At 48.4% G+C, this 26,797-nt stretch overlaps 6 protein-coding genes across 6 annotated transcripts; 5 read left to right on the forward strand and 1 right to left on the reverse strand.

Moving 5' to 3' along the window:
• The first annotated feature begins 379 nt into the window (after positions 1–379).
• LOC112876272 (basic blue protein-like) lies at positions 380–1,774 on the forward strand. The gene is made up of 2 exons (XM_025940346.1): positions 380–668; positions 768–1,774. Exons 1-2 carry the CDS (start codon positions 479–481, stop codon positions 965–967), a joined length of 390 nt encoding a protein of 129 aa, XP_025796131.1. The 5' UTR covers positions 380–478; the 3' UTR covers positions 968–1,774.
• Positions 1,775–3,225: 1,451 nt separating this feature from the next.
• Positions 3,226–4,121, forward strand: LOC112877632 (basic blue protein-like). Its single transcript, XM_025941980.1, has 2 exons — positions 3,226–3,565; positions 3,668–4,121. The coding sequence occupies exons 1-2, from the start codon at positions 3,373–3,375 to the stop codon at positions 3,865–3,867; spliced, it is 393 nt and encodes a 130-aa protein (XP_025797765.1). The 5' UTR covers positions 3,226–3,372; the 3' UTR covers positions 3,868–4,121.
• A 7,118-nt stretch (positions 4,122–11,239) lies between these two features.
• On the forward strand, positions 11,240–13,578 carry LOC112872664 (microsomal glutathione S-transferase 3-like). The gene is made up of 4 exons (XM_025935737.1): positions 11,240–11,438; positions 11,545–11,620; positions 11,746–11,918; positions 13,200–13,578. Exons 1-4 carry the CDS (start codon positions 11,326–11,328, stop codon positions 13,282–13,284), a joined length of 447 nt encoding a protein of 148 aa, XP_025791522.1. The 5' UTR covers positions 11,240–11,325; the 3' UTR covers positions 13,285–13,578.
• A 515-nt stretch (positions 13,579–14,093) lies between these two features.
• LOC112876299 (microsomal glutathione S-transferase 3-like) lies at positions 14,094–15,139 on the forward strand. The gene is made up of 3 exons (XM_025940376.1): positions 14,094–14,418; positions 14,509–14,681; positions 14,776–15,139. The coding sequence occupies exons 1-3, from the start codon at positions 14,230–14,232 to the stop codon at positions 14,861–14,863; spliced, it is 450 nt and encodes a 149-aa protein (XP_025796161.1). The 5' UTR covers positions 14,094–14,229; the 3' UTR covers positions 14,864–15,139.
• A 5-nt stretch (positions 15,140–15,144) lies between these two features.
• On the reverse strand, positions 15,145–19,846 carry LOC112876298 (zinc finger protein VAR3, chloroplastic-like). Its single transcript, XM_025940375.1, has 6 exons — positions 19,320–19,846; positions 18,636–18,753; positions 18,119–18,489; positions 16,273–16,389; positions 15,850–15,948; positions 15,145–15,773 (listed from the first exon to the last, which is right to left on the reverse strand). The coding sequence occupies exons 1-6, from the start codon at positions 19,754–19,756 to the stop codon at positions 15,470–15,472; spliced, it is 1,446 nt and encodes a 481-aa protein (XP_025796160.1). The 5' UTR covers positions 19,757–19,846; the 3' UTR covers positions 15,145–15,469.
• A 1,126-nt stretch (positions 19,847–20,972) lies between these two features.
• LOC112872677 (probable transcription factor At4g00390) lies at positions 20,973–22,368 on the forward strand. The gene has a single exon (XM_025935750.1). It carries the CDS (start codon positions 21,048–21,050, stop codon positions 22,146–22,148), a length of 1,101 nt encoding a protein of 366 aa, XP_025791535.1. The 5' UTR covers positions 20,973–21,047; the 3' UTR covers positions 22,149–22,368.
• The last annotated feature ends 4,429 nt before the right edge of the window (positions 22,369–26,797 follow it).

Here is a 26,797-nt window from a genome sequence, read left to right on the forward strand (position 1 = left end):
CGGCCAACGGTCCTCCCGGTCCAAAAGTTCTGGCCGTCCCCGCGATCCAACCGAAGCTAAAATTTTCCACGAAATTCCGCTGCGACGACGAGAGCTTCCACAGCTAGCACTTAGCAGTTAGCACTGGCACTGGCTGCTCGGCGTGGGGCGCGCGGTGCGCCGCTTCTCTTTCCTGGACACCGCCGGTGATCCAGTAAAAAGTTTCCCAGGCACCGGCATGCTGAACATCTGTTGCATTCAGACGGCAGCGTGGACCATTTGACCGTGTGTAAAGTAACCTGCAAACTGCAATAGCCAAAGGGTTGATCGACGACTGATCGTGTTGGGTCCCCTATAAAAGGAGCACCCGGATGCACCGAGCACCACAGCTCAACTCTCACACACTAATCACTCGTCTTGTCTCACTTTGCTCGAGCTCTTCCCTTCAGAAGCTCTGCTAGCGTTTAGAAGAGTTTAGAGACAGACAGATCTGAGAGACATGGCTCAGGGAAGGGGCAGTGCTGCTCGTGGCAGCGGCGCCGCCGTGGTGGCGCTGGTCCTCCTCTGCGTGCTCCTCCAAGGCGAGGTCGCCGAGTCGGCGGTGTACACCGTCGGCGACCGCGGCGGCTGGAGCTTCAACACCGCCAGCTGGCCCAGGGGCAAGCGCTTCCGCGCCGGCGACGTGCTCGGTCAGTGCTACTACCTCTCTTGAACTCCCCTACGAATGGTGGCTGTGTAGCTTCAGCTTTGATGATCTATCTCTCGCTGAAACTATCGTGGACGCGCAGTGTTCAAGTACAGCCCCAAGGCGCACAATGTGGTGCCCGTGAGCGCGGCGGGGTACAGCTCGTGCGCTGCGCCGAGGGGCGCCAGGGCGCTCACCTCCGGCAACGACCGCGTCACGCTGAAGCGCGGCGCCAACTACTTCATCTGCAGCTTCCCCGGTCACTGCCAGGCCGGCATGAAGGTCGCCGTCACCGCCGCCTGAGGCCGGCCCCGGATCGATCGGCCGCCGACGGCGCCGCCTATAGCTTATTGATTTCCTCTTCAGAAAAAAAAAGAATAAAGCACTGTAACTAATTAGGCGGTGCTCCTGCCGCTGTTCGGTCATGGGTCATACCGTGTCGCCGCGCACGTACATCGTCAGTTCGTCACTACGTGCGTGTTACTGGTTGCTAGGCCGTGTCCAACGGCAAACGATATCGCTAGCTCGTGCTGAGATGGCAGAGCGAGAAACAATAAAAATTACCGCACCGGCGACTGTTTGGTCGCTAACTTGTAGCATACTGTTTAGAGCAGGAACAATAGTTTAGCCCGCTGCCGACTTCAAGAGTTTGCTATGTCATCTAAAGTTAATATTGTAGTCAACAAATATAATAGATTGCCTATTATGTTGGCTAAAAGAGTGTTGCGTAATTAATATTAGATCCACTTGCATACTCTCATTCTCTCACCTCAGTCTGGGAATTTATGCTATAGCCAGTTATGAGCTGACTACTATCCTATAGCCAGCTCCTTCTCTCTTCTCTCTTCTCTCCTCCACCTCAACATAAATATAATAAAATAACGCTTATAGCCAGCTGACTAGGTATTATTGTACCTTTGTGAGAGCTGACGCAGGGATCGAGGGGAAGGAAACTCGTTTTCTATTCTTTTTTATTGTTTATCGGTTCCACGCCTGCGGCGATATCGTCACCGCCGTTGGGTTGGCAGGTTGGCACTGCAGGGAGGGACACATCGAGCAATGTACTAGCGTCTGTGCTGATGTGAGGAGCAATAAAAGAGTTTGTACGGCTGCGTTTGTCTGCGCTGCATCAATGACGTACTCCAACCTTGGCAATTCAATACAGTGTCATCTGTATCGTCTCGTCTCGTCTGGTGTATACTACCTCCGTTCATAAGTATATGAAACGTCATATTCGAAAATGGAGGGAGTACTTCCGTGCTGTTAGAAATAGAATTAATCAGTGGTCAATTTGCAACTGATGACGTCGTTAGAGGTCGCTTAAAAATGGTCACCTTCTCCCTGAGGCATCCAGGCTCAAGAATACAAATCCCAAGTTCATCTTTTCTTTATCTCATTCAGAACTTGGGCTGACGAGTGACGACACTGGTGGCTATTCAGCTGCCTAAAACCAAACCAGATGGGCTGCGAAACAAGCAGCCTAACGTAGCCCAAAGCCCATCCATACGGGCCTAATTTTGCAGTCAGGCCAGGGTCCAGACAATCTGCATATCTCAAGAGCTCCAACTCCTAATAAGGAAAACGCTAATTTCTCAAAAAAAAGGGGGAAATCCCTTCCAACTTCCAAATTTTTACACTCTCTCCATCACGTCAATTTTGGAACACATGCATGGAGCAGTAAATGTATGTAAAAAAAATAACTAATTGCACAGTTTAATTGTACATCACGAGATGAATCTTTTAAGCTTAGTTAGTCCATGATTAGATAAAATTTATCAAATACAAACGAAAACGCTACAGTACCAAAAAGTGTCAAAAGTTATAAACATTTGCGATCTAAACGGGGCCTAGTGCTATTTATTTGAGGATGACCTACTTGTCAGTGAGACATAACTTTACCTCCAGCGCATATATAGCTAGACCGGCTATATATGACATGGCTTCCTTTGCACCCTCGTGAAAGATTATACTCTATGACCATGAGGTCGTAGGGTGCCAGATGCTACAGCATGGTCTGCCAACTGCCAAGTGATGCGTGGGGATGGCAGCGATTTGAATTCTTTGGTGTCCTGCCCAAGGCAGCTGGGGTAGTAACTTGCTTGCCAGTTTTGCCACAACTCGACCAGGAGGACCCTACTAAATTTCGGGCATTTACCACCATCATCTGATCTCATGGTCGTGGGGTTGCCGTAGGAGTGGGGTCCTTGGTCTGCTAAATTACGTGGGCATTTGCTAATCACAACAAAACGTGGCCTTTAAGCCTGAAGATTAGCATCAGATCAAGTGCTGTGTACGAATGCTGTGAGGTCTGTCTGAAAACACAGACCTTCGCTTGCGTGAATAGTTGTGCCCCGGCAGAATCTGCTGCCTGGCCTGTGGGCTGTGGCCTGCACCGGGAGACTCGCGTCCCGTCGTCCGACGTCTCGTCCGGACCGTCATGTGATCACGGACTTGTGTCCTCTGCAGCAGCATGCCCGCATTGAAGCCGCACAGCCTCCCTGCTGGCCCCTCCCTCTCTGCTCCGTCAGTATTCATTACCTCGGACTCCGTGCTCCCCGAGCAACCAGCCAGCTACACTCTCCTTGCCGCTCGCTCTATTTCACTCAGACCCTCGTGTGCTGCCAAGCCACACTGCCAAGACTGCCATCCAGCCAGGTGCAGGAATTTCTTCCCCAGCAGCACGGCGACAAGCGGCTGAAGCGAGCGAGATGGCTCGGGGAAGAGGCAGTGCGAGCACGAGCCGCGCCATCGTCGCCATGGCGTTCGCCGTCGCCTGCTGCTGCTGCTCCAACCTCGCCGCCGACGCGGCCACCACCTACTACGTCGGGGACAGCAACGGCTGGTCCTTCGGCAGCCCCAGCTGGCCCAACGGCAAGCACTTCCACGCCGGCGACACTCTCGGTACGTTCCGACTCCCGAGCCAGCCAGCGTTCTTCTGCTCTCGATGCTTGCCTCTTGGCCGTGTCCGGGCACTGAAAAAACGTCCACGCTTGCCGCCTGCAGTGTTCAGGTACGTCCCCTGGATCCACAACGTGGTGGCGGTGGACGAGGACGGGTACAACGGCTGCACGACGCCGCCGGGGTCGCGGACCTACACGTCCGGCGACGACCGCGTCACGCTCGCCAGGGGGGACAACTTCTTCATCTGCACCCGCTTCGGCCACTGCAACCTCGGCATGAAGCTCGTCGTCTACGCCGCGTGAGCAAGCCGCCCCGCCGGCCACGGTCGGTTTCAAGCTAGCGAGTGTTGTTTCGTTTGCCTTCCGTTGCGGGCGGCAGCTGGGTGGTTTCTCGGTTCTACAGGCTAGCTGAGCACTTGGTGCGAGACTGTCCGCTTGTTGATTGACTGGATGTGCTTTTGCTCAGTTGCTCTGGAGTGAACTGCTTTGATTTCTACTGCTACTACTTCATGTAACCATTGTTAAATGGCATATTTTGCCTGGACATTTGCTTTTCATGGCAAACCGTTCAATGATGTACCGCCCGACAGCAAGCCACCACGCTTGATTCGTCGCTTCATTGCCGCTGGGTTCCGGCCGCCGGCGGGAGGAGGAAGAGCAGTACCCAATTTCTAGAAAAACACTCTGATTTGTGATTTGGACCATGGCGGCGGACTCCGCTTCTTCCTCGACCTGCCGAACGCCACGCCGTCTTCCCCATTCCGCTACTGCCTCCGCTGCTACGACCTCATCATCTTCAAGCTCGCCGCCGCATCTCTTCCCCGACATAGAGTCCATCCTCTCTGGCCTCCACCCCTCCGACGCCTCCCACGATCCTGGGCCCCGCGAGAACCTCCTCTGCCGCGTCATCTCCGCCTACGGCCGTGCCCGCCTCCTCGCCGCCGCGGAAGCGCGCATGGGCCTCTCCCCGCTGCTGGAACACGCGGCTCCTTGGCGAGAGGACCCGCGGCGGCGCCGGTGGTGGCTGAGCTCGACGCGGCGACGGTGCGCCCCAGGGGGTTTTATGTAACAAATGCTACCAATATTTTCCATAAAACACCCTGATTTGGATCGCGACTATTAATTGCGATCCTAATTAGGGGGTTTTATGTAAAACTGGTCGTATTATTGTTTAGAAAACCCCTGAATCGGATCGCTATTATTAATAACGATCCGATATTTTTCAGTATACCCCCTATTTTGGTTCCGGTATTTTTCAAACTAGTCCCTCGTTTTCGTCTGCTGCATCCTGATGGATTTCCCGGCGATACGCCGCCGGTGACGCAAGGGTATCACCATGCCTTACCTACCCGTCCCCGTCGTGCCTCTTCCCGAGCAGCACGGCGACAAGCGACTGAAGCGAGCGAGATGGCTCGGGGAAGAGGCGTCGGCGCGAGCGCGAGCCGCGCCATCGTCGCCATGGCGTTCGCCGTTGCCTGCTGCTGCTGCTGCTGCTCCATCCTCGCCGCCGACGCGGCCATCACCTACTACATCTGGGGCAGCAACGACTGGTCCTTCGACAGCCCCAGCTATGCTGTTCATACTGTTCATACTGGCTCTAGAACCTCTGCATAAGCTGCTGGCCTTGGCAGAGGCTAATTTTTTGCTCACCCCAATACAAAACAGAGCTGCAAAAATTAGGATAAGTTTATATGCTGATGATGTTGCAGTCTTTGTAAACCCAGTGAATGAGGAGATTGATGTGATCAAAGAAATTTTTGAGTCTTTTGGTAGAGCTTGTGGTTTGCACATTAACTTTGAGAAGAGTGCTGCATATCCAATTAGGTGTGAAGGGTTGGATCTTTGTGAGCTGCTACAAAATACTCACTGTCCTTTAAAATAATTCCCCTGCAGGTACTTGGGTCTACCTCTAAACTTAAGCTAAAGAGAGTAGAGGTGCAACCCATCATTGATAAAATTGCTGCAAAATTACCTGCATGGAAAGGAAAATAACTGGATAAAGCTGGTCGTCTGACTCTTGAGATCTGTCCTAACCTCAATGCCTATTTACTTCCTCACTGTGTTTACACTAAAGAAGCGGGTAACAAAAAAGATAGACAAAATCAGGAGTAGTTTTTTGCGGAAAGGGGCAGAAGATGCTAGTGGTGGACACTGCTTAGTAAATGGAAGAAAGCTTCTTTGTCAAAAAACATTGGGGATCTTGGTGTACTGGATTTACAAACTTTCAGCACATCTTTGAGGCTGAGGTGGCTTTGGTATGAGTGGCTTGAGCCTGCTAGACCGTGGGTGGGAACTGAACCTCCCTGTGATGCTGTAGACAGGCAACTCTTTAGAGCCAGCACTAGTGCAATCCAAAGTTACAGAACATTCTATATTGCCCCCCAAGAAACTAAAACTTCTGCAACAATTGTCTGTTCATTTTATTCCCCTCTACTGAAGAATTTTTGCAGTGCATTATATTAGGTGATTTTAATCTTGACATTATTATAATTCTGGTCTGTACACCTTCAAAACATTGTTAGCAGCAGGCAATACGGATGAACAGTTGTCAGCCCTCGGAGAACTTATGCACAAGGTGAATTTGAGTCTCTCTTCACATTCTGTACCTTTCTCTACTGTACCTTGCACAATGTGGTTAACTGTGTAAGTATAAAGTTGAGGAAGTTGTACAGCATACTGTTGACATATTTTTCTTCACATAATGTTGGCAGTGCCACAACAGGTACAACGTGCGTGGCCTTGGTTCTGTTGGGACATACAGACAGTTAATCATGGTCAAGAAATGCAACGCAGGATGACATCAGAAGGTGGAAGCCCTTTTTTTTTGTGCAAAGATCACCATCGGAGGCTCCGGTGGCACTGGCCTTGTGTCGGAGCTGAAGCGAACAACGTCCGTGGCTGTGCCACCGTGGATCGGTAGATGATGGTATGCAGCAAATGAATCTCTCTGCCGTTGACAACGTGTAGGATCAGTAGACTGGCAACACGGATGACGTATGCAGCTAATGAACCTCTCTGCCGTTGACTTTACCGAAATCTGCCAGCAAGTTCTCAAGGGGTCCCCCTGTTTCTCTTTGCGCACGACACAGCGGAATGTAAAATAAAGTGGCCCAATGAGAATCCTACGGCCCATAGATGGCCACGGGCAAGGAATCGGTCAAAGGCTCGAATTTTTTTAAAAAATGGGTTAAAAAGAAATTTAAATTCAAAAAAAGGTGCCGGTTTGGGAAATTTCGAAAAATGGGTACCTCCCGCCCAATGAAAGGGCGGGATGACGCATCCCGCCCATCCAACGGGCGGGGGGTCGGCGGGGGGAGGAAAACCTCTTCGCAGGGGCCTCTTTGCGAAAAGTCAGGCGACATCCCGCCCTTCCAACGGGCGGGGTGTCCTCCGAGGGGCCTCCCGCCCGTTGGGAGGGCGGGACGTGGGCCTCCCGCCCGTTGGTTGGGCGGGACGTTCTGGTGAGGGGCATCCCGCCCCCCCAACGGGCGGGAGGCCCAACCCGCCCATCCAACGGGCGGGATGTCCCCCCCCCCCACTATTTAAGCCCCTACTCACCCCCTAATTCTCATAAAATTCATCAAAAATCAGAAAAAAGAAAAGGAGGAGAGGAGAGGAAGCGGCGAAGCCCTGTCCACACGTCGGTTTGGAGGTATTATAATCGTATAATTATTAATTATTTTTACGAATATTTGTTAGGGTAGTTATACGTAGAATTCAGTATTTTGAATAGTTTTTAGAAATATTTGTTAGGATAGGTCTATTTTAAATAGTTTTGAGTATTTTAATAGTTGGTAGATATATTTCTTAGGCTAGTTATATTTTAAATAGTTTTTATAATTGCAGTAGTTTTTAGATATATTTTTTAGGATAGTTATATTTCGAATAGGTTTCGGTATTTTGAATAGCTTTTAGAAATATTTCTTAGGGTAGTTATATTTTGAATAGTTTTTATAATTGTAGTGGTTTTTAGATATATTTTTTAGAGTAGTTATATTTCGAATAGGTTTCGGTATTTTGAATAGCTTTTAAAAATATTTCTTAGGGTAGTTATATTTTGAATAGTTTTTATAATTGCAGTAGTTTTTAGATATATTTCTTAGGGTAGTTATATTTTGAATAGTTTTATAATTGCAGTAGTTTTTAGATATATTTCTTAGGGTAGTTATATTTTGAATAGTTTTTATAATTGTAGTAGTTTTTAGATATATTTTTTAGGCTAGTTATATTTCGAATAGGTTTCAGTATTTTGAATAGCTTTTACAAATATTTGTTAGGTTAGTTCTATTATAAATAGTTTATAGTATTTTCAATTGTTTGTAGAAATGTGTCTTACGGTACTTATATTTTTCATGCAGATATGGCGCAGACACCAGAGCTCCTTGACGCGCACATCGATGAACGGCACAGGTCGTACCTGGCTGCGGTGGAGGGGCAGGAGCTTCACGAGTTGCGACCTCGTGTAGCAAAGGAGTTGTTGCACCTGGACGACCGCTGGCTTGACAGGTGATACTTTATATTTTTTTACGAAACTAATGTATAGCGTGTAAGATAATTGTAACCACAATGCAAAATATACAGGTTACGTGAGGCTGGTTTGCTGCCACTCGCACGTATGCTTCAGGCCGGCGACGGCCAAGACGGTGGCGCGAAGAAGCGGATGCAGCTGGACCGCTCTCTACTTGCAGCGTTGGCGGACAGGTGGTGTCCGGAGACGCACACGTTCCACTTGCCGTGCGGGGAGATGGCCCCCACGTTGCAGGACGTGTCGTACCTGCTCGGGCTTCCCATTGCGGGTGAAGCTGTTGGCCCGGTTGCCGTGCCACCTTTTTGGAGGGTGGAGCTGCAGGAGCGGTTTGGTCCAGCGAACCCGCCACTTGTTGTGAACGTACCTGATTTGCCCGGCCCCGCCAAGAGTTGGGTAATACAATTTAGGGTAAGTCCAGTTATTTTTTATTTAATTTAATTGAATCATATGTGAGTACCTCTAACTTTTGAACAAATATATTACAGGCTCAGGATCTGCACCCTCTGGCTGGGCAGTACGAGGTGTCACGATACCTGGAGGCGTATCTGTTATGGTTGTTCGGCTGGACTCTTTTCTGCAACTCTACCGGCAATTACGTGGACAAGGTGCTCATGCAATACGCGCGCGCGATTACGGATGCGGAGCCGGGCCAGGTACCTGGGTGGAGCTGGGGATCGGCAGTGCTTGCTGCGACGTACCGAGGTCTTTGCCAGGCCTGTTTGAAGACGGAGAGGACTGCCGTCATCACAGGCTGCCCACTTCTGCTGCAGCTATGGTCGTACGAGCGATTCGCCATAGCACGTCCCCTAATCAGCGAAGAGCCTTATCCACCCGAGATGTACGGGATGTGGGACGAGGATAGCCCCACGATGGGTTCGCTTTGGACCGATCGACGGGTAAGTTCTTTTAAGCTATTTAATTTACTGTTGTACGTTTCTGTATACGAGGAGTACCGATGCAGTTATGTAATTTTTTCAGATGAGCTGGGCACATCGGCAGGTCCGAAAAGCATACCCTCAGTTCGTGTCCGAATTTGATCGGATGCGGCCATACGATGTCATCTGGACACCGTACACCGCTGCGGCTATCCAGACACGTGCGCCGCATGGGTTGTCTTCCCTCTGCACGCGTGACGAGGAGTACTGGCTGACAAAGGCGAACCTAGTGTTCGATATTCTCGTCGAGCCGTACTGCGTCGAGCGTGTGATGAGACAGTTCGGGCGACGACAGCAGTTTCCTCTCGTACCTCGAGCGTTCCAGGCCGTGCCGCGCAACGTACACGAGTAAGTTTGTGATAACACGTTTTGTATGACTTATATATTCGTTATCATAAAGCAATGTTGAATTTCAAATGTTCGTAACAGATATTCGCGCAGGGGATATCATGCCAACGAGGTGAACTGGGTCGTCAAGATGCAGGAGTACGTGCAAGGGTGGCTTCACGCACGTGACGATGTGTGGGACGAATGGCACCCACACACGGACGCGTCATACGACGCATACCTCCGCTGGTACCTCCTTCGCACGCGTCCGTACGTCACTCGTTCACGTATTCATGACGCGGAGGATCAGCACCAGCCGACCATTTCTGACACGTATCCCTCGTACCGTGATGAGGACCACCGTGGCGCGGTACGTGTTTCGCAACTTGAATTATTAAATCTTTTTTCTAAAAGATCGATACCAATAGTAATCTGCATCCCATTACGTATGCAGATCGATCTGATCAACTTCGCGGAGGTCGAAGCTACATCTCAGATCACGTTGATTGAACGTGGAGTGCGTGTACCGGAGGCACAGTACAAGGACAGCTTCCGTAAGATTCAAGACAGCTTGACGCGAGCGTTACGTGCACTGACGTGTCGCGGCAGAGACGACGTGGGGACCTCCAGTTCATCTCATGTGTCCGCCCACGTGTACACAGCTGGCCCGTCGACCTCTACAGCACCACACGCAGCGTCCAGCGGTACTGCCGCTAGTTCAAGCTGTAAGTTCTTCATAATTGCCATTTCAATCACCTATGATTTACACGACTAATTTCATTTCTTTTTGTAGTCATGCACTCGACGGCAATGGGACCTCTTCCTGTAAGAATGGAGCCTCAGACGTTTGGCGCCTATGCTCCAGGAACGTCTCTCCTGTCAGGCTCGAGGCCAGCTGCACCGTACTCTTATGGCTATGCTCAGCATGCATGGTCGACGGGAGCTCCTGCATACGGTGGTCCATTCGGTGTGCCGGACTGGGACGACTGGGAGGGCGGCTCCGCCACTTGGTCAGATCTGGTGGGCGGCGGCGCCGAGCCTGACATCATTGGTCCATCCCAGACATATGACGCTCCAGGTGCACAGTCTCAGGATGACCCCTTCACACCTGCACCTCCTCCGCCTCGTCCTCACCGTGCTCCAGATGCATTTACGTACTCGGAGGACCACATACGCCGACGGCCTAGGACTAGGGGCGGGAGGCCCAAGAGAGCGCGAGGTCCGGGACATGCGGAGTAGATACTCCTGATTTGGTGAACTTTTTTTATATGATACTATTTTCTTTTTAATCGGTTGATCTATCGTACTGTCGTAATATTCGGATTCTACGTTGCAAAACGTTATCGTTTAACCATCTTCATACGAATTTTAGATACAGCAATATTCTTCGTAAAATTGAATTAAAATTTTATATGTACACAAAAGAATATGGCGAATCAATATTGCATTTGAAAACAGTCTGAATTTCAAATAGATTGTAAATCATAAATTCCAAAGGAAAATAACAAAAAAAAAATGGCTCTAAACATCCCGCCCACTGGCCGGGCGGGATGCCTCCCGCCCATTGGCCGGGCGGGATGCTCCCTCAGGGACCCCTTCGCGAATAAGAAAAATTTTTTATTCGCGAAGGGGCCCTGGGGGGGCCTGGAAAAAGCTTTTTGAGCATCCCGCCCGCTGGTTGGGCGGGATATCCCCGGCCCCACGCCTCCCGCCCGATGATCGGGCGGGAGGCACCCATTTTTCAAATTTTTCTCAACTCCCACCCCTTTTTCGAATTTTAATTTTTTTTAAACCCTTTTTTAAAAAAAATCAAAGCTTTCTTGGGCCGGAGGAAAGTTTAGATTCTAGAACTTCTAGACGCCGCCTGCAGCACTATAAGGATATCTATCCATTCAACAGGTCTCGCCAAACCATAAGCTCCTGTTCCCCCGATCTCCATTTCCAAGGAAGAACGAACCCGAGGAAGCAGCCATGGCGGTGTCCATCGAGCTCACCAAGGAGTACGGGTACGTCGTGCTGGTGCTGGTGGCCTACGCCTTCCTCAACTTCTGGATGAGCTTCCAGGTCGGCAAGGCCCGCAGAAAGTAAGCCCTCCGGAATCCGAATCGCTCGTCGCCGTTGCTGTCCTTGTTCGCCTCCGCCCATTTCGTCTCCGGATGCTTGATGGGTTTTGCGGTGATTCTTCCTTAGGTACAAGGTGTTCTACCCCACCATGTACGCCGTCGAGTCGGAGAACAAGGACGCCAAGCTCTTCAACTGCGTGCAGGTGCGCCCAAGATTCTGCCCTCCTCTCCCCGTGCGATTAATTGCTCTTGTGCGGGGCTGAATTCTTTGGGAGGAAGAGGAGTGGAGTCTGAATTCCTGCCGGTTCGTGTGTCCTTGCGAGTGCAGAGGGGGCATCAGAACTCGCTGGAGATGATGCCCGTGTTCTTCGTCATGCTGCTGCTCGGTGGCCTGCAGCACCCGACCATTGCCGCCGGGCTGGGCGCCCTCTACACGGTCGCGAGGTTCTTCTACTTCAAGGGATACGCCACCGGCGTCCCGGACAACCGTCTCAAGATTGGGTAAGTTTGCATTCCTACTGGGGCCAGTGTCAGATGCACAAGATTGCTGATGAAGTGATATCAAAGCACGGAAATTTTTTTGTGCACCTGCAGAAAACACAAATCATATATGGAAACATCAGTATCCATGTAGCGTATATACTCAGTATACTCGTGCAAATGATCCCCATTAACTGTAATAAATTCTATAAACCTTTTTTAAAAAAAATTGAGCCACGCTATCACAAAATATATTGTCTGCGTGATATATTTTTATGTGGTTCATAACTTCCGCTGTATTCTATGGATACCTGAATGCTGGTAGTGGGTTGGTAGCCAGTGCTCGGTAGTCGGTAGTCAGTATAGCAGGGTCCACTTGAAATGACAGAAGTGTGTTTGTTGGTGCTCTGCACCTTGGAGTGGAGTAGGTGTCAAGTGATTCTTGAACTTGTGCTCATTTTTTTTTTAGGATTTTAGATGAATCTTTGTGCTGAGCCCTGCACCACCGAGTTATTCAAGGCCCTGCCTACTCGTCTGCACAAGTTTCAAAACTTCTCAGTTCTCAGTGTTCACTTAAGCCATTACTGTGGGCTAAGAACTTGGCTGGTTGGTTAATTGCAATTCACATTGCCTGGGCCATTGCTGATTCACTATGGGGTTAACTGCTGAAAAGGTTTCATTTTGTCCCCCCCAAAAAAGAAAAAAAACCTAAGGTTTCATCTGAAAGTTGTGGCAGACGCCTTTGTTTGGCTCTCAGCTAATGGCGCGGAGTGGCCATAAGCGTTTGTTGAACATATTGTGCACTTTTTTAGTTGACCATTGTGCTTTTGTTCTCATTTCGGCATCGACCATTTGTAGCTAGGCCGACAGCTACCTGATACACAACTCTGTTCAAAGTTTCCAATGTTCACATAATTAACTGTCAGCAAAGATCTCCGGTAGGTATGGTTTGTTCATATTGTGTATGTCTTAAGGTCGTCTGTTCTGGATGTATTATTTGACCATTTATAGCTAAAGCACTACCAATTTTCTACCCAAATTTTTACAAGCCTATGGTCCCCTCCTAAGTTATTAGCAAAGAGAAAGACCTTGATTACGAAGGTTGTAGGCAGCCATTGATTGTTAGGCATTGCAAATTCTAATTCCACCTGCCTTTATAAGTGACAATCGAGAAGCCCTGAAACGGCCAGCATGAAGGATCACTTTAACGAGGCTTATCTGCAATTGCAGCTAATGCATCTTTTATTAGTAATGACAACGAATTTTTACTTGACTGAGATGCTTGCGGTGTGTGTGCTGTAGGGGGCTCAACTTCCTGGCTGTGTTTGGGCTGATCATCTGCACGGCATCTTTCGGCATCAGCCTGGTCATCAGGGAGACGCTCTGAAGTTCAGGCTTACACGTGATCTGCAGACTGGATTAACGGGACAAATTACTTCTTGTGGCCTGGGTAGTGCAACTTTGTGACATGACAGTCATATAGGTTTGTGTAGTCGTATACTCGCATCTCTCTTTTCGTGTTGATAAGCAAAGTAGCGGATGTGTGCGTGTGCGTGTGTTTCACTTTTGTTGATGCCGGAATAAGAGACTTGACTTGAAGCATGAATCTTACAGTTCTTGCTGCTTGTTAGTTGTTACTCTTTGCTTTCACCGTAAAGGATTGTCGATGGATTGTGCCTCATTGTTTTCTGCAATTTTTTCTGGAGGTAAAATCGGCTGGTAACAGCTCTGCTTTATCTGAGGGGTTTGTCGATTATATACGAGGCACTAGCTGGTGACAGTTCTGCATTAGTAAATGCCCGTGTGGCCGTATATAAAACTGGCTGGGAACAATGCTCACAGAAACCTTCTTATATATAGCTGAGCTGTTTACTGTAATGTTCCTATAGCCCTGAGATCAACCTGGTGGTTGTCCCTTTCTTACAAAATGCTTGGGCTCGTGATCAGTTCCGATTTTTTTTTTATGAGATGATCAATTCCGATGTTAAAGAAAAACCGACGAATCCATGAGAACATTACTAACGGTTTCCAAAAAAGAGACTTGGACGTCTCTATGCCCCCTCCGAACGGAACGAAATTTAGTGCCCAGCAGATAGATACGTTCAACGGCGATCTTCAGATGAGATTGTTTTACGTCAATTTTAAAACCATCTGGTGGATTCTGTTCTGGGATCAATAGACAGACATCACGAATGACGTATACGAAGTTGTTGAATTTCTCTCGTTGACTCTACTGAAGTCTGCATCTCTCCCAGCAAGACAGATTTTGAACAATTCCGCTCTCTGCGCTTACTCCTCACATCCTCCAACCCATCCTTCGAAGCAGCTAGCCATGGCGGCGTCCATCGAGCTGACCAGGGAGTACGGCTACGTGGTGCTGGTGCTCGTGGCCTACTCCTTCCTCAACCTCTGGATGGGCCTCCAGGTCGGCAAGGCCCGCAGGAAGTACAAGGTGTCCTACCCCACCATGTACGCCGTCGAGTCGGAGAACAAGGACGCCAAGCTCTTCAACTGCGTGCAGGTACGCGCGCCCGCCCATCCCAAGATCCTCCCGCCGCCGCCGCCGCTAACCCTTGGCTCGATATCTCTCTGGCGCCGATGGCGAGAGCAGAGGGGGCACCAGAACTCGCTGGAGGTGATGCCGCTCTTCTTTGCCATGCTGCTGCTCGGCGGCCTCCGGCACCCGGCCGCCGCCGCCGGGCTGGGCGCCCTCTACACGGTCGCGAGGCTCTTCTACTTCACCGGGTACGCCACGGGCGTCCCGCGCAACCGCATGAGGATTGGGTACGTCGTGAGATTAATTGTTAGCATCGGTAGCTAGGCAGGATTGATTGTTCGTGAAGCCTTGACGGCACGCGCGTCCCCGTGTATGCTGCAGGGTGCGGCTCAGCGTCGTGGCGGGGGTTGGGCTGATCGGCTGCACGGCGTCGTTCGGCATCAGCCTGATCGTCAGGGAGACGCCCTGAACTCTCAAGCTCCGTGGGCCTCGTGCTTTGTAGGCATGGTGAATTATACATGGTCCTGTTCGTCCGACGAACGTCTAGTCCTTTTGTTCTTCGGCATCTGTGTTAAAAAAAAAAAGTGATACCTGTCTTCATCCGTTCTGCCACACAATAAATTACACATGATTCTTAGCTGTGAATCCACGGAAATTTCAATGTTGTAATTTGTAAAGCCCCAAAACAATGATCATGGTATACCACGTCGTACAGAAATGGCGACGAAGGAAACCTTGTCAACAACCAGCTGTACTGCAACGGATTCCCTAATAATCTGTATAATACCGGTACAAATAAGAACATGTTCGCGTCCCTCGTCCGCGCGTACGCAGAGCGAACGACGTTGTCAAATTTGTTTCTAGATTCCAGGCACCCTATTATTTCACGAGTCCTCTACCAGCTAGTATGCGTCCAGTGAGATGTTACAAAGCGAAAGCGGAGACACCAAAGCTCCAAGCTGCCAGGTATTTTCACTGGTTTCAGGCAGCTGTGAAAATCTTCCGAGCCAGCGTTGCCCTTCTGCTCACACACGCTGGTGCTTCATATGAAGAGATGTCCTTGCCCTCGTCTTCCTTAGAAGCTTCTAGGCTTGGCAGTGAGGAGACCATCATCCAGATCAACGTCACCTCTACTCTCGGCAGAGGTTCTCTTCTGGTCTGGTTTCGGCCTCATGCCTGCCACATGCTTGCGGAACCCTTTGTAGGGTGAGGCATCACCATCATTGTCACCGTCCTGATCACTAAAGTCAAAACTTCTACTCTTGCCAGCACCTCTCGTGTTCCTTAGTGCCAGCTGGTTATCCTGGGTATCATCCTCAGGGCGGTCCTGGCTGCACTTCTTGCACATCCTGTTGCGTCGGAAGTTAACATAGTTGCATCTGTTAAGGGAGACAATGGCTCATTAGCATGTCAAGAGTTGAGAACATTCATAAACAGGATTAGGTTGGCACATACGAGGGGCATTCCCACTCTCCAGGATTGAGCTGCCTCTTCGGACGAGGTTCTTCACATTTAAAGCATATCTTGTTGCGAGCGAAGTTCATAAAGTGACACCTAGAAAAGAACACAGTAACGCAATTCAAACAGGGTTGGTGTAGCAAAAGAATAAAAAGCTACTACCTCTGTTCCTAAACATTTGACGCTGCTGACTTCTAGACACGAAGTTTAACCATTCATCTTATTAAAAAAACTATGTAAGTATCATTTTTCTTGTTGTGCCATGTTTTATCAGTAAAGGTACTTTAAGCATGATTTATCTTTTTGCATATTTGCACTAAATTTTTTAGTAAGACAAATGGTCAAAGGTCGTGACAACAAGTCAATGGTGTCAAACATTTAGAATAATGGAGGGAGTATAATGCAAGGTTAGAGGATTACTGTGTACAGATCCAGTCACCCATTTTCATTTCAGTTGTGGCTGCTTCTACCTTCTTCGGTCCATCTGCTTTGCATTCAAGGCAGTGCCGATTTCGAGCAAAATTTAAGAAATTGCAACTGCCAAAATAAGGGGAGTTTTAGAGCATAACACAATTAGCAAATGTTCTGTTATCAAGAATAGCAAGAAATAAAAAGCTACCAACCACTTCCACATGCAGATGAACGAATGAAAGAAAAAACAATGAAGTGAACATGACAAGAGCCCAAAATTTGCATAACCATTTGTAATGTAATTTAGGTAACCAAGGGGTGTATTCCCTCCACCATCAAATATAGATTGCCACAAGATTCTTGCAGTCAAATTTCGGAACATGAACTAATGGTATGATGGTATTAAGCAACAGTACGTGGAATGACCAAATAAATACTGTCATCATGTCCAATGAGCATTTACACATCCAGATCTGCATGTGGATTCACACATCCAGATACTTCACCTAACATCTTCAAATCATTTAGGGACATTATGGTTGGAATTTCTATTACAGTATTAGGTATGGTTACTGGTTCCCATACTTCAAACGTGGATTAATGATATGGCTATATTATTCACCAAGGACAGCTTGAGGTAGACAGGATCTCGCCCTCACGCTGGAGGCTCTAAGATTATTCTACTACTTCTTGCTTGATTACAAAAAGTACCTGCCGAGTCCTTAAATAAGGACGGCCCTAACAAACCAAACAATATCCCTAACAAAGAGCTGATTGTTTTAACTAACAAACAAACTTAACAAATGAACTAAAGGATCAAGAATCCTGCTGCTTCTTCTGCCTGCGCGAGTAAACCGCCATACCAGTACGGCAGTACATTGATGGCGCTTCTAAACTTGGTTAGAGCTTCTACACATATACTGTTACCGCACAAGCAAATATACTTTGCTAACAGTGAAACCCGAATATCTGAGAATGCTACAGCGGATGCTTCAGGATTGAAATTACTTTCTACGAGATGACAAAGAAATTACTAAAATCAATATGTAAGTGTACAGTTTTAATTTCACGAAATCAAACACAGAAAATATGTATATTGGAACATACAGGAGCCGACAGAAAGTTTAATAAGAATGCTAAAAAGCTGGAATTTCAGTAGAAAGTTATGTAGAATAACACAGAATGCTACACTGGAATGCTTCAGCATTGAAATTACTAAGATTCTACAAGATGACACGGACATTACAAAAATCAATATGTAAGTGTACACTTTAATTCGATACAGAAAAGATGCGTATGGAACATACAGGAACCAACAGAAAGTTCAATAAGAATGCTAAAAAAAATTGGGTGTTCCAAAATGAATAGAAGAACTTGTGAACAGAAGAGAATAATGCATTGACCATGACAATAAAAAAATGCCTTACGGAGTTATGGAAACTGACAATCTAAAGCATGGCAAGTCATGAATAAGCATAGCAACCATGGAACATAGAACTACTACTTTTTTTAAGAAATAGAACTACTACTTTTAATGCATGTTGATGGTGTTCCAGTAGAAATCAGTAATCACTAACCAACATAACAAATGATAGCTACAAAAGGGCCTTATGAAGAATGATGTCAAGTAAAATGCCCTGCTCTTCTAATGGTTGCAAGCACACCTAGCACTATCACAGCTCAATAGAGTTAAATTCATGCAGTAACAACTAATGCTAATAATGGTCACTAGCTTATACTTTCTACAGGTTGAGAGAAATCACAAACAACATTGGACTACAAAACTAACCCTTAATCCCTGCACTCACATGAACATGTCATCAAAGACTCAATTTGCGTAGCATAAAGAACTTACTTCGTGCACAGCCAATCACCCATCTTCATTTCAACTGCGGTTGTTTCTCTCCCCTTCCGAACTGAGCCCCGAGCCCCTTTGCTCTTGTCAGAAAGTTTGGTTGATGACTGCTGCTTACTAGAGGTTTGAAATACAGGTTTAGGAACAGATGGATCAATTGTTGTGTCACTCAGTATAATAAGCTTGGAGAGAAGCTTTCTTGCAGATTCTTGCACGCTTTCGCTAACAGAGTTTTCTCCTGAAAGGTTGTTTGTATCCATTGCATACTCTAGCAGTATGCGAACAACATTAACGGTCCTAACTCCTTCCTCGGCCTTTGGAACTAGATAAGCTCTATCACAAGATTCACGAAATTTGCAAACTCCGCATGCCTGGTATTAGGGCACAATACAATGATAGTGTTATTGTGTGATCAAATTGAACACTGAAGTGGGAAAGCTATTATATGATGGAAAAAACAGCAAAATCATCACAGGAACTGGAAGAAACAATGTTTAGAAATAACAGCTAAGCTTACATCTTTTTCTTCGACCTGGAGAAACTCTCTCAGCTTTTTTGCAGCATTGACAGGCTTTCTATTGGTATTAGGACAGCCGCACTCGACAATAGCTTGAATATCCTGCTTGGGAAGGGAACTGCAGCGTAAAGCACTCAAATGAAAATCCAGTTTAGCAAGAAAATATACAATACTTGTGGCCAGGTCATAGACGTGAACAGACTGAAGACTCGGTTACTGACTGAATCACTGATGACAACCATGACCTAAATGTTGATGTTTTAACAAGCGTCGTGGTTTCTGTGCATATCAATTAATTGTGTTAACAAAAAATTGGTAAGTAGGAAGGGTTCCATAATTCAAGGCTATCATAATCAGCAACCGCTTTACCAAACATGCTCATATGTACTAACTAAAATGTAGAAAGACTAACTAAAATGCAGAAAGTCTAACAATGGATGCCATGCAAATGAAGCCTTATTCGATATTTCTGTTTGAATCCTAATTCAGGACGACGCCAAAGCCCCAATAAGCAACGCTGCATTCGCACTAATTCACTGGTAGGACCATTTGTATAGCCTCCAGCAAATCGAATTCGAAGATATAAATAACGCAGAAACCACGGCTACTAAGCAGAGTGCGCGAAAGAAAGCGAGATGATTTCCATATAGATGCAAAGCACAAAAGATTCGATGTTTCCTCCACCTTAGGAGATCGTAGCGTTCGCGCGCGAATATGAGGCACGCGTTCTTCACCTTGTTCTGCTCCCTGAAAGGATAAGTGGCCACGTTATCTGCAGCAGCCGCTGCTGCGTTATCAGACGCAATCGCCTCCCCACCTCCGGCGGCGCCCTCGCCAGCGCTCACGCCGGAGGCGGGCACAACTTGCTTGAAGTACCCCTTGGCCCGCAGCTTGTCGAGGAACTCGCCCCACTCCGGCCACGGGTGGCCGGCGGATACAGAAGCCACGGCAGGGTCAGCAGCGACATCGACAGCCGCGGAGGCGGCGGAGCAGAAGCGGAGGGAGAGGAATGGCCCCGGGTGGCGGCGGGAAGCGGTCGGGAGGAGGGAGGTATAAGTGATACGGCAGGAGCGGAGGAAGGAGGAGCTCAGGGTGCGGCTTAGGAGCTTGGAGGAGGCCATGGCGGACGGGTAGCGGCGGCCGAGGAGATCAGGTGAACAGGGAGGCTGCGTGGGTGGGGCTAGGGGAGAGCCGGAAAGGGGAATGGGTGGAGGTTAGGGTTTTAAGGGTTTAACCGGTAAGCACTTTTTTTTTGTCAGTGTATACGAATAAAATTATCTCCATAAGAAAAAAATAATCGTATGTGTACACTAGGATTTCTTTGTTTTGACATTATGGTATTGCTTTTAAGTGAACTTTGCATTTATTAAATGTGATTGAGTTTGACTTGTTATTTTGTAAATATATATAAGCATCTTTGTAATCTGACCGTTCTAAAATGAATTTTCTAATCCATTTTGAACAAATTAGTAGATTAGATAGATGGCTTCAATACTCTTATTAGTACTTTGTTCCTTCCTTAAAATTATTATGATCAATAAATATTGGGTAGCTAAAATACATCTTAAGTATAGATGATGTAAAAGTTGAAGAGGACTAGAAGCTATTCAATGATGAGTTAGAGCGTGTGGGATACCATAGTACAACGAAAAAATAGTTCAAAGGTAATTAAGGAAGAAGTTGATTCATTTTAAAACAGAGATAGTATTTTAGATTATATGAAAATTCAATGCAAAACTCCTCACAAGGTGTTTATTGTACGAGACTAAAAGTAGGAATATATATATACGAATCTTATTTATCATACTTAGTTAGCTAAGAAAATACTATACGGACGCATACAATTGTTACGGGTTTTTGACGGGCACTCGAACAGATAAGAGATAAATTTATATCCTTTTTTCAAATTTCATAATCCCGAAAACCGGCCAAATGAAAGCCAATAACCACCAAGGAGTTGCCTGACCCGTTCTGCACGCGCATAAGACACGTCTCTCCCCAAAGACCGAGCCCAACGCGACTCCTCGCACCGCACACAACACCCCCCTGGCCCGCGTGTCAGTCAGCTACCCGAGCACGCTTGCCGGTCTCTCCCACCGGGCAGACGAGGCCCGTCAGACTCCAGAGGCGCCAGAACCCACGGATTCCGGGCGAGCCAACCAATCCGCCCCCAACCTAACCCAATCGACCCCCCCTTCCCCGTCCCGTCCTAGCCGTCTCCATCCCACCACCGCCCGCCCCCCGCCCCCCCCCCCCCCCACCCCCGCGTCCGCCCGCGTCCGGCCGCGCCGCGCCGTGCGCGACGACCCAATCCATCACGCCACTTCGCCCCCCGTCCCGTCTCGTTCTCGTCGCACCTCGCCTCGGCCTCGCCCCGCGCCCCGCCCCGCCCGCGCTCGATCCGTGCGCGCCATGGCCTCGGGCCAACAGGCCCTCCCGGTCCCTGCCCCCGTCCCGCCCAACCCTAACCCGACCGCACCAGCCGACCCGACCCCGCCCGCCGGGGCTCGCAAGCTCCCCATCAAGCGCCGCTCCCCGCGGCCGTCCTCCTCGCCCCCGTCCTCGTCCTCCCCGGCCTCCTCCGACCCGCTCCGCGCCCCCGCGGCCGGCGGCGGCGGCGCCGGATCCGACCAGCAGCAGCCGCCCTTCAAGTTCCAGCGGATCTGGTCCGAGTCCGATGAGCTCCGCTTCCTGCAGGGCCTCCTCGGCTGCGGCGCGCAGGGCCTCGTCTTCCCACGCGACCTCAACGTCTTCTACGACCGCTTCTCCGAGTCCATGCCCCAGCCCTACACCCGCGCCCAGCTCTCCGAGAAGCTCCGCCGCCTCAAGAACAAGTACCGCAGCGTGTCCGCGCGCGTCGCCGGGGGCCTCGACCCGGCCCGCCTCGCGCCGCACGACCGCGACGTGCTCCACCTCTGCTCCAGGCTGTGGGACCCCGCCAACGCCGCCACCTCGCCCTTCACGTCCGGCGGTGGGGCGTCCGGGAACAAGCGCCGCCGCGCCAACCCGCGAGGCACGCAGCTCCTGGCCCCGGATGCGTCCGGGGATAGCAACTCCCATGACTACAATGGGGTTAGTTCCTCTGCCCCGGGCTTGTTTCCGGATGTTTCCAATGGCGAGGATGTGTTCTACCTTGAGCAGGAAAGCAGGCACCTAGGCGACCACGAGGGTGCCACCCTTGATAGCAAATTTGGTGTTATTGTGCAGGAGCAGCCTGAGGACGTGGTTGCTCTCCCGAATGGGAACAATGGAATTGGCAATGAGATTGGAGACCACAAAGTGGTGGTGCCATGTAGCAACGAGCATCGAATGGCAAATGCGGTGCTGGATGTGTTTGAGGAGTGCCTGAGGGAGGCAAAGGCTAGCGGGATTATCAATAATGGCAACGTGGGTGGGAGTGCTGAGGAAAGTGAGCTTGCAAAGCGGTGGAGAGTGCAGAGGATGGATGAGCTTCATGTCTTAAGCCGGAGGCTGAGGTTGCTCGTTGAGGATGCTGCAGCAGCTGGGCACTGAAGCAGAGATTTTGGTGGTTTTGGTGATGTGCTTCCAGCCTTTGCCTCATTTGTATAGAAGCTAGGTTATTGTGCTATGCTTTGTAATGTTTTCCTCAGCTTGACCCTTGCCTCTAGAAAGCCTACTATATTTGCCTTTGTACACCTCTATGGATATTATTGTCGAGTTTAATAATTTGAGCAGCATAATAATCTATGATATTTTAGCATTGTTCTTATCATGTTTCATGCTGTTGATGTAGATGATAACTATGTTCGTGTAGCTTCAGGCTTTCACATTACATTTTCCAATTAGAAGCTGTTGAACTTGTAACTTGTGGGCAATGAAAGAAAAATATTCTTTTTCTTTATCAACCATTTGTATTCTGAATGATTTTCCCTACCATCCTAATGCTTCTCTTAAAAAGCTTCACTTACTGTCTGCATCCAGCCTGCTACGCTGAGCATGAATCGTGGGGGTTGGGGATATTGTTAGCTCATATTGTTATGGTACAAAACTATAAGGAATGCTGCACCTTGTCAAAATATGCTGCTGTTACAAAAAATATCCTTCTCAGTTCGAAACCCATGAGTCGAAAATAGAGCAAAGATGGTTATTAAAGTTTTGTCTTTTCATTCGATTGTCAAATGGTCTTGCTTTAGACTTGAGCACTGCTGCCATACAATAGTGGTGTGCCTAATGTCTATGTTTACCGTGTCTTTTCAGTTCTTATTTGGATTCTAATACAATATGTTGCAACGATATTTTTTGGTGTATACTGTTCTTTCTTCTTGTGCTCTCGTGTGCTAGTGAAAGAGAGCAGTGGTGCCATAGCAATAGCAACATCATAGAGGCATAGCCTATTCTGAGTACTGTCAATTGGAAAGTTAGATGCATTTGCTGGATAGCATCCTGTGATCCAATTTGAAATACAGAATTTGGGGTGGGGTGGGGGATACTTCAATAGTGATTGCTCCCCAGATATGCATGTCTTCTTTTGTGCTCTGAACTCACTATTTTATCATCATCATCATAAATAGCCTATTTGCAGAAATGCCTTCTGTCAGTGAAAGCATCATGTCTTGCCAACAGTACAGGGTGGCAAATTTGATATTAACTGCTACAATAATACAATATGTCTTGTTTGGTGATGCATGATGCTGGTTGTTGTGTTACTTGCAGTTTCGAACCGATGATAGGGCTAGGCACTTGTCCTGGTGTTAAGTTTTTGATAATGTACTATGATGCACCTATCTGATTAGTAAGGAGAAGGACACAGCCGAGGTGAATGGCCTTCAGATAAGACTGTGAGGTGATGGGCCTTGTGGAAACTAAGCACATCATCAAGTGAACAGGCTTGATCGGCCCGTAGGCGTGCATTGGCTGGCCCATGTTTTAATCATTTGGACTCCCATTTTAGTTTAGTTTACATGAGTGGGTTCCGCTGTTTCCGGCCGCAGCTCCGTGCGGCGTTCTGAAGAAGGGAGCATTGGTGTCCGTCGCTAGATCGTCAGAAAATCCAGTTGGTACTGGAGGCTGGTGGTGATAGTGTTAGGAAATTCCTGGTATTTGGTTAAACCAACTCATGCTTGGCTCTGATGATCTGCTAGGTTCCCTGGCTCCCTTCTTTTTATTTTTAGATATTAGCTGTCCTTTGTTTGAGCCAACACGTGCAGGCACTACCGTCGGAGGCAATCATGTTGCACGACATCTTTGCCCGGCTCCGTCCTTAAAACGCCCAAAGAATTCTGCGAGATGTGCAGATTCTTCTGCGATCATGCTTTCATAATTCTTTAAGAAGCCGGGTACGTGCGAGCAAAGGAAAAGAGAGCTTTAGAATGTGAGACCATTAACGTTGGAAAGCTGTAGCTTAAGCTAGTAAACACTTGTCACGCACACCTAAGTGGATAGCCGAAAGCAAAAGCTGAGGTCACTCGGGGCGGCCGGGCACGCACCTCGCATCAGTTTCGTGCAAGTCGACGCTCTCTTCAACCGACTTTGCCTGTCCTATAAAAGAACTCTTTAGCTTATAATTTGCAACTAGTATTTCGCAGTTATTCCAAGATTTTCTTATGTCTGGTACTGCTGCCTGTTTTGCTGAATAAATTCGGCCTCTTTTTCTCAGGAGCATGGCCGGGTACTGTAACAAAAAGGCTTCGAAACTAGCTGAGAGGCCTTTGTGAAATCAGGATGCGTGTACCTAGCACGAGGCCGTCTGATCCCAGCTGCGCGTGCTTTTCCGTTGCCCTTTCGGCCGCGTACGCCGCCCTGACCACCGCATTCAAATGTCAGGGGGGACCCTGAGCTGTCGCGTCGCATTATTGGAAAAATGCTCGCGATCCGCTACTGGGCACCTGAATTCGGCGCCTCTCTGGCTAGCGTCATCGTCAGGTTGATGCCAGTATTTCAGTTGGTTTAGTATTATGGAAATTTATTATAATACCCCGGGTGATCCTCTGCTGCACGTCGAGCCTGACGGCGACTGAGCATACTAGCATAGCACGTCGTGTGCACGGCGCGGCCGTGTTGACCAAACAGTGTGTTTTAGTTAGGTTTGGTAGTTTATCTGAACATATCCTCGGGAAATCAGTGCCTTGTCAGACGGATCGATCGCGATTTCCTGAACGTTTTGGGTGTTTGGATCACCGCGAGGATGCGTTGTTTCCTACCTCTAGACTTTAGACCTGTCACATTAAAAAGAATTTTATTATTAAAAAAATATTAAATAAAATCTAATTACAAAACTTTTTGCACAGATGGGTGCTAATTCGCGAGACAAATTTAATGAGCCTAATTAATCCATAATTGCTACAGTGATGCTACAGTAATCATTCGCTAATTATGGTCTAATATACCTCATTATATTCGTTTTGCGAATTAGCCCTGGGGTTCTGCAATTAGTTTTGTAATTAGACTTTATTTAATACTTCTAAATGACAAGATTCTCTTTGATGTGACGGGTCTAAACTTTAGACTCTAGGAAACGAACACACCCTGAAAACTTCACTCTCTATCACAACGGATATTTGAATACTAACTAAAATTGCTAGATATAGACTAGTTAAAAAACTAATTGTATACATGAAAACTAATTCACGAGACGAATCCATTAAACTTAATTAGTCTATAATTTGACCACTAAAATAAATATATGCTAATAATAAATTAATTAGGTTTAATAGATTCATCTCGAGAATTAACCTCCATTTATATAATTAATTTTATAATTAGTCTCTATTTAATTTTTATAATATTTAATTTTTATAATTGATGTCAATCATCCGATGTGACGGAACCAGAGTTTACTTACCCAAATCCAAATAGACCATTTGTACTGCCAAGTTTCAACATCTCAGGGAGAGGAGAGAGAGGACTCTTGGATGTTCTTGATCGTTTTCAGCTGTTGAACGACACGTGATCCAGTGGCAACGGTTCGCGTCGTGATTATAGTACCCAAGCTGATTGGACGGCCCACATGAGCAATTACGTTCCTAAATGCGATCCGGAACGACCGTGCAGGCGAGTGAAAAAAATGTTAATTGCGCTGCTGTGCTCAGAGCTGAGCATCTCTGCCCGCCCCGCCCCCATCCCCCCCCCCCCCCCCCCCCCCGCACGGTCGGTCTGTCTGTGGCTCTCTGCTCTCGCTCCCTCGGCAAATGCAGAATCTTTCGGCACCCCGGCGAATGGAGATGGGCGCCCAAAATCATAAAAACTTGTCTCGTACCATGTCGTTGGTTTTTCAAGACAATGTTATAGTCCGATAAAAAAAAACAGCATGGTTTCTTGTCCAACATGGCACAGATGCACGCGTGGTCACAGTACCGGACGACGATGAACAACCACGCTGACACATCCGTCTCGTCATCCGGAACACTCCTCCTTAACACAATCTATATCTGGATTTTCAAAAAAGAAAACAATCTATACTTGGCCTGCCTTACCTGCTACTACCTGGTGTGCCCCATTGCCGATGTTCTTATGGCCTCGTGCAGAGGTTTCGTGAAACTCACCGTGAGCCCTAAGAAAAGTGTCCAGTAAAAGGAAATTAGAAAACAATCGTCGTAATCGGGAAGGTAATTCCGTCGTATCCCATGTAACCAAACGCCATCCCCTGTTGCTGAGCGCCTGAAGTTTGAGAACGCCGACTCGAAGGGTTACGAACGCAACAGATCGGGCTGGCGACTTTGGCTGGGTCAAACGCGCCAGGGCCGGGCCTCCACCCACCCAGTAGTGCCGCCACGTTGCGCTCCGGCCTCCGGCTCCAGTTCCAGATCGTGAGGCGGCGGCGGAGGCGGCGGCACCGCCACGCACGAACCAACCAATCGGAGAGACCGAACCAACCAACGGCTCCGTGTGAATGTCTCTGATCCAGTCGTCTCCGGGGGGCACCAAAGAAACAAGTGCCGGTCCACGTCGCCGTGCCGATTTCCTTCTCCGATGCCTTTCTTCCCTCCCGTGGTTGCGTCCCGGATTCGGGAAAACAAGAAGAAGAAGAAAAGGAGAGAGACAGATGCGGATGGAGCCCGTCGGTCCAAGCCGCAACGCGACGGGCGACGGCGACCGACCAGGCCTCGCCGGCTCGCCGTCAGGCTGACGTCACGCCGGTCCCCCGGAAAACGACCGGGGAGTCGAGACCAGCCGCTACCCCACCGTAGAAACCCAGAAACAGA

This window comes from Panicum hallii, chromosome 9 (genome assembly GCF_002211085.1).
Source record: "Panicum hallii strain FIL2 chromosome 9, PHallii_v3.1, whole genome shotgun sequence".
In the NCBI taxonomy this organism is placed as follows: domain Eukaryota; kingdom Viridiplantae; phylum Streptophyta; class Magnoliopsida; order Poales; family Poaceae; genus Panicum; species Panicum hallii.